This window comes from Balearica regulorum, chromosome 3 (genome assembly GCF_011004875.1).
Source record: "Balearica regulorum gibbericeps isolate bBalReg1 chromosome 3, bBalReg1.pri, whole genome shotgun sequence".
Taxonomy (NCBI): domain Eukaryota; kingdom Metazoa; phylum Chordata; class Aves; order Gruiformes; family Gruidae; genus Balearica; species Balearica regulorum.
In genome coordinates, this window is record NC_046186.1 from 62361661 (window position 1) to 62368941 (window position 7281).

The 7281-nt window shown below is 41.7% G+C and overlaps 1 protein-coding gene across 1 annotated transcript; it reads right to left on the reverse strand.

The window, feature by feature from the left end:
• Positions 1–862: 862 nt before the first annotated feature.
• LOC104641728 (pantetheinase) lies at positions 863–7014 on the reverse strand. The gene is made up of 7 exons (XM_010310468.2): positions 6340–7014; positions 6118–6248; positions 5051–5243; positions 4221–4512; positions 2809–3182; positions 1594–1764; positions 863–1179 (listed from the first exon to the last, which is right to left on the reverse strand). The coding sequence occupies exons 1-7, from the start codon at positions 6550–6552 to the stop codon at positions 1060–1062; spliced, it is 1494 nt and encodes a 497-aa protein (XP_010308770.2). The 5' UTR covers positions 6553–7014; the 3' UTR covers positions 863–1059.
• Between the last annotated feature and the right edge of the window lie 267 nt (positions 7015–7281).

Genomic DNA, 7281 nt, shown 5'->3' on the forward strand with positions numbered 1-7281 from the left:
GAACATTCACTTTGTTTGAAAATGTATTTTACATCCTGCAAGTCTATTTTTCATTATGTTGGTCAGATTAAATGTGAACAGTGCTTTTATTTCAAAACAAACCTGCAGAAGAAACAACACAATGAACAGTACATGGAAATCTTAGCCACACCACCCAAAGTGATCCAGTCCGCTTGCTTAGAAGGTACAGCCTGCAGGGCCTGCACCCGCACACGTGCCAGTGCGTTCAATCTGTTCAGGCTGTTCGTCAGCCTTTCCCGACACCTGCCTGCACAGTCCTGACTCTCCCTTGCACCAGCAGGAACAACCATTTCATGGGAAGACAGATAGGCACCTGCAAAATTGCTCTTTTTGAGAATTTTTTATACAGGCCTACCTGACTGCTTGAAAAAGGTGACACAGTTATCAATAGTTTTCTGGAAGGGGAATTTTCCACACGCTAAAACTGTGGCCAGAAAGATTCAAATAGACTCCTCCAACTGTACGTTAGGGTGTGGCATGATAACGTATTACGCTGTGTGCTCCATTGAATAACTGTTTTTGAAGCAATGTGTTTGGAGGCTTGTTTTCATTTTCAAAGCAAATTGTAACTTAAAAGTTCAACCATTGGCCTTCAAAGGATGTGTTAATCTCTGGCTTAAAAAGGTGTGTGTTCAGAGATGGGGCAGAACAATATTGTGGAAATGACTTCTAATACCCTGCCAAAGAATTAAAAATCAGTTGTTATTGGGCTACAATCCACTGCTGTGTGCCTGAATCCTACCAGTAAAGTCAGATGAATTTTTTTTCTATTGCCCCCTGTGAGATCGAGGTCAAACCTATGACAATCAAAAGCAATGATACAAAAACACATACAGAACTACCCAAAAGAGTAATTTATTTTTGCTGCAAAATCAAGTCAACAAATGAATGTGCAATGACTATGCTGTCATTGGCAATTTGAGAAATAGAATGTCATTATAATTATATGTATTAACATTAATTAACATTAATTAACATAATTAATTATACTTAATTACAGAAAGAAGCAGATGAGATCTTAAAGGACGTGCAGTGAAATCATGGTGAAGCTTGCTCTGTGTGTGGAGGGTCCTTTTCATACCACCTCCCAAAGAGTGTTACACTCAAAACTGGCTTTGATGTACTAGTCCGACTTACCAGACGTCCATCATTTAGCACCTAGTTATGGGAAGGTAAAATAAACAGCAACATCAGCAAAGCAGTACTATTGTATGACAAACACAAAAGAATATATTAATTAATGTTGATCTGGTTAAGAGATGTCTTGAAAAAAAGACAAAGCAAAGCATGCCCGAGTCTCTTACTCATTTGGAGATACCACGAAATCTGAGAAAAACTACACTTCTTTCTGTCCTGAGTAAGATCTTGCTCTAGGAGATTTGGGGAAGAAGGGAATCAGGGAAATGGACCTGCTGTATGAATGCAACCAGGAAAATCAGGCAGAAATAAAGCTGCCTTGAACTCAAGCCAGTTACTGAAATAGAGGATACACAGGAGTTGCTCCTGTGTCTTGTAGGGGCTTTTTGACCATCTGTGTTACAAGTCTGACAATTCACAAGGGTGCCCCATTACCTCAAACTCCCTGTGGGCCAGCTGCACCCCGCTGTACAAGACTTCTGGAAAGACATAGTTGGTACCAAAGGTGCCGCTGAGGGAGAACATCTCAAACTTGGTCTGAGCCGTCTCCGCTGGCTGCCCGCACGTGTTCAGGTCTGTGCTCTTGCACTTGAGCAGTGTGCATATCTGCGGGGAGGAAAAAGCAAAATACTGCTAAGCTTTCAACAATCCAGAGCTGGATTTGGTTGTCAGAAAAGCTGTCATGATGAAGAGATTGTCCAATACATCTACTCATTTATTTAGGTCAAGAGGATCCATGGGTGCTTTTGGCACTTGAAACTTTGTAAAAAGGCAGTTCTTTGCCAGCACCGCAGCAAAGCACTGTGTCTATGTGTACGCAGTTATATGTACATTCATGCATAGTGCATATGCATTTAGTCATAGATGTGGAATAGTTTATGATCTAGGTAAGTTACTTGAGCTATGGCTGAGTTTCCTAAAAAAAGTGAAGCCATATTTATTTGCCTATTCCAGTGGGAACACTCAAAAGATACAGAGAAAAGATAAAGGTTGAGATAAAGACAGTTTAAGAGGATAACAAAGGGGGAAAAAAAAACCAAACAAAACAATTGATGCACAAATACAATTGCTCACCATATGTGGAAACCCACACCCTGATGCCCAGTCTGTTTCTGAGCAGTGATCCCACCTCCCACCTCCCTTCCCCAGTTCTATCTGGATCATGATGTTCTGTGGGCGGGAATATCCCTTTGGCCAGCCTGGGTCAGCTGTCCTGGTTGTGCTCTCCCAGCTTCTTCTGCACTTGGCAGGGCATGAGAAGCTGAAAAGTCCTTGACTTCGTGTAGACACTACAACTACCTAGCAACAACTAAAAGCATCAGTGTGTTATCAACATTATTCTCATCCTCAATCCAAAACACAGCACTATACCAGCTGCTAGAAAGAAAATTAACTCTATCCCAGCTGAAAACAGGACATGACATTTTGTACACATATATGGAAACCTCCTCGAAGTGTTGTAGCACAGGGTGAACTCAGGGTCTTCACTTTCATTATTTATTACACAGACAGAAAAGCAGGATCAGCACCTCTAATGAAGTCAAAATGCATCATGAAGAAAACAAATGTTTTCAGAGGAACCTAAAATATGCCTCCTCTTAAACCCCCTCAATCAAAAATGAGACAAATGCTCAAGAACGGAAAACTTACCTGCAAATAATACTCTCCTTCAACAACATGTAGCCCATCAAAGGCACCCAGAACATAAATGTCATCTTTCTGCTTCTCTGCCATCTTGTAATTCAGATGGCAACAGAGCTCCTGCTGGCAAATGGCACGATTTCCCTTGGGTTCGGTGAGTTCCGTGAAGGAGAAGAGATCATGGTAAATGACTCCACTGAAATAGTGATTGTTTGATGGAAGCTGTTCAATACTGCTGGCATACAATTTCCAGTTAACAGCAGCAGGATAGTTAGGAGACAGACGTGGGCGTGAGCTCAGTTCTGTCACCAAAAGGTGACCATTTTCCATTTCTGTATTATAATAATACGCTCTCGGACCATCTGGGGCATAAATGCCACTCCCTGCAAACACATAACACCAGAAAGCTTAACTTTTAATCTAAAAGCAAGCGTACAGTACAAGTAAGCAGTCTTCACTAATCAAACATGTGCCAAATTTTATTCTAATGTTTACCAGACTGTTTTGAAACTAAATTAAGCCTTCACAGACTACAATCCTAACCTAATGCTTTTTTGCAATCAATGGAAAGAAGACCAAACTCTGATGTTTTGTGTATTGTAAGTGGCAAGATTACTGTGCTAATTATATGCCATTATATATGACTTAAGTGGCTGAAGATCTCAGTATTTCTCACTAAAATTAATGGTAACACTGTTAGGTCAAATAAATTATGTAAGAAAAAGATATTATCAAAAGCCGCATCTTTATGCAAGCTCTTTACATAAATACATAAATCTTTAAATCCCAGAGTAAAACCTATCCATAAAGAATATTAGTTGTATGACATAGGGTCAATGACTGAGAACTAAAGAAACGGCCCATATCTGCTTTTATTTGGAAGGCAAAGCTTAGGGCTACATTTCAGCAACACCAGTAAATTTTCTCTCACTTCTGCAAGCACATTCCCACAAAACTTGAGCCTGACTTCTAGTATCTGCTCAGGAAAAATATACAATGAAAACAAAGCCGGCAAGGAAAACTTGACACAAGGTCTCCAGCCTAGAAGTGATGTTTGCAGGACTCACAAGAACATTTCTCAGAGTTAGGTTTCCACCTAGTGGAGAAAAAAAGTTTGGGCCTTCACACGGCCAAAACATGGATAACCACCAGGGCCAGAAGATGAAGAATCACATGCTTAAACTCTCAAGACTGGTCATTTAACAGATAACTAAAGGTGTTCTAGTTGATGTAAGCATTTCTGAGTTCTAACATATCACATTTTGATTTCCTTTTTATCTGTATAAGTTCTCTTGTCCTAATCCTGTTGACATGCGCATCCATGCCTAAAGCTGATGGGAATTTCTGCTTGGGTCAACTGCACTGCATAGATATAAATATTGCCCATGGGAACAAGATCAATTAGAACAATATCACGTTACCTGTCATATCTAAAGAGGAGTTGCGTATATTTGCTGAAAGAAAGTTGACGCCCATTCCCATAGCCCATGCTGAGTGAAACTGGACCGCTGACAACAGTGGGAGAGTGTTACCCCAAGCGGTTGGGAACAGAATGGTGTCAACCTGAAATCTGCTTGCCAAGACCACAGCTGGGTCATGATAGAGTATGTCTGCACAAGTGAAAATGCCGAAGTAGCCAAAGGATGTATTGAAAGTAACAAATTCTGGATCCTTGGGGTAATTAAACTGTTTCTCTGTCACAAAAAGGTTGTACTGTTCATGAAAAGGAAGGAATAGAGAGGGGAAAAAAAAAAAAGATTAGAAAATAAATCAAACCATTTAAATCAGACTAATATTGAGTATAATACTCATTCACTTAAATACAAGTAATGGAGAATATGTTTTGTGAACATGCTATATCTCAATTTTGAAAAGGAGAATTCATACCACTGCAAGAAGAGTCAAGCACAAATATCCATGGTTCTGATTTTATACCAGTGAAGGGGATTTGGATTTAGTTAGCAAGAGTTTAGGACATTACTGTTTTAATATCTCATGTGTCACTTCCTATTGAGAAGCAGTAAAAATAGAGGGCTTATTGAGTTTTAATTAATTTCTTTTAATTACTTGCTATTAAATTCAGAATAGCAGGAATGAAGATATCTTAAGGACAGGCTTTCACCTGTCCTCTGACACCCGCTCTACAATGACTCTATGTACGAATACATTTAAGCCTGGGAAACAGCTTTTGTTTCACATCTTTAATCACCTGAGGATCATGCACTTCCTGAAATTCATAAAATCCTCTTACCTTGTGATAACGAGCCACCAGTTTCCCTTCTGAGTCAAAGACAACATTGGTATTGTACTGATTGCGGCCATCGCTTGGGCACCTTGGATCACTGGAATTACAGGGCTTCTTGTCTCCCATATTTGCAACCACATAGATGGAGTTATTCCTCGCCAGGCAGCTCAGTCTTTCCAGCACTGGTGAGGGAGCAAACCTAAACAGCAGGGAAGGGAGAAAGGAAATAGAACATCAAAAACCAGTCAATCCATAAAAACGCCAACACTAAGACTACAGATCACAAGGATGATAGGTGTAAGTTAGTCATTTCTAATACAAGACTGTCATTTTCTGTTATTCAACGGAAGGCAGCAGTTTTGTGCTTCAAAGCCTAGTGTCCTGAAACTCCAGCTACACCTCATGGTAGATAAGTGGGGAACACGGGGGTTTCCTTGCAGTGAAAGCGAGTCTTTGCACCTTTGAGTCTCACTTCTGCTGCCAGTATGTGGTACAGCACTGATGTTACACCAACACATGGGCTAATCTCAGCTTTCTGATTCAGCTCGGTTCAGCTGCTGTGCTGAGGTAGCTTAGGACTTGTTTCTTCTACGGTGCATTTCATTATCTTTCATCAAATATTGCAGCCTCAAAAAATGGTGCAATTTATTAAGGAAAACAATAGAATAAAAAGGCTACCACATCATGATTCAAAAATACAAATTTGAAATTGTGCAGTACATCCTTTCAGTAGCAGCTGTTATTTTATTCACAAATATTCCTAATATTCCTGCATCTTAAACATTTTCTACATGCATGGAATACATTACTGAAATGTAGATTCTGTAAGGTTTTGCTTTTCTTTTAAACAAATCTCAACCTTTCTGAGTACACTAACTGAAAACAAAAGAATTACAGTGAGAAAAAATGACAGAGAAAAATGATGAAGTTCTCTGAAGCTATTTATGGCAACAACTTGATGTCTAACCTGCCTTTATTTCACAGCAGTTGTTCCAAGACATTTAAAACAACCACTTCTAAAGGTAGCCGACTGTCCCATCGGACTGTTCCCCCATGCACAGCAGGGACGATACCTTCCAGGATCAGCACAGGGAATCCAGTCGACCTGTGGGTCTGGGATATCCTCAAGATAAGGATATATTGTTTCCCTTGTGAAGACCCAGCCATAAATGCCATCTTCAGGAGTCACAATGATATGGGCACCCTGGTACCAACACACAAACCCAAAAAACACCATTAAGAAAATGAATAAATGGCCAATGTCAAAATTAACATCTCTAACTCTATCCTAATACCTGTCTGGCTGCTGCTTTGATGGCTGCTTCCAAAATTGCCATATTTTTGTCCATCAGCATCAAGGCCTCCTCAGAAGAAACTGGCACTTCAGTGTCCTTTGACAAGACCACGTCATGCTCGTAGACGGCTGCGACGTAGCTGTTGAGGGCACAGGCCTCCAGAGCAGACAGCACCAAAAGTACGGCAGAGGCACGAGCTTTAGGAAGCCCCATGTCTGGAGCCTGGAAGTCGCCCAAGAGGAAGATGGGGCAAACAAAGCCAAGGGGCTTTAAAAAGGAAAGTCTTGCACAAAACCTGGGAATTCCCCAGAGTGGCAGAAAACCGACACCACAACATGCAATCACCCTGCCCGGAAAGTCTCACATCATCAAAGGCAAGAGAGCCGCCAGCATTGAGCAATTCTGCCTTATACCCCTGACAGAGAAGTCACCACTGTGCTGCAGCTGAAGAAACATGTCGCTCGCCAGATGTACAAATGATTCAGGCGTGGCGTTGCTGTAGAAACTCAGTTCAAGGCAAGCCCAGGTCAGAGCAGGAAAACAAGCCAGAGTTTGGGAAATGTCAGCAAAGACCAGCTCGGACACATTCCTGCCCAAACTGGAGGGCACGGGGTGCAGGCAGGGCTGCAGGAAGCAGGTGGCCGGCCCCCAGCTCGATGCTGCAGCATGGGCGCTACCTGTGCCACCCCACCTCAGGGCTGCTCTGACCTAGCCCAGTGGAGTTTGGCTGTAACCTGGCACAGTCCTTACTTATCACAGCTTCACAGATTGTACAACTCTGTTAGTAACAGCAGAATGGGTACTTAGACCTGCTACCGCATGAGATAAGCACAGCAGTAGCCAGGGCCTTGCTGAGTTTCCCATAGCAGATCCCACTGCTCGGCTTTAACCGTGGCTCCCTGGATAATCGTGAGAGAACAAGCTTGTGAGTTGATTTCAGCA

Coding starts and splice junctions, on each gene's coding strand:
- LOC104641728 (XM_010310468.2), bottom strand. CDS start 6,552: ATGGGGCTTCCTAAAGCTCGTGCCTCTGCCGTACTTTTGGTGCTGTCT. Junction 5,244..6,117: donor CCCTGTGCTGATCCTGGAAG/GTATCGTCCCTG, acceptor CCTGCTGTTTAG/GTTTGCTCCCTCACCAGTGC. Junction 1,180..1,593: donor TGGCCCACAGGGAGTTTGAG/GTAATGGGGCAC, acceptor TCCCATAACTAG/GTGCTAAATGATGGACGTCT.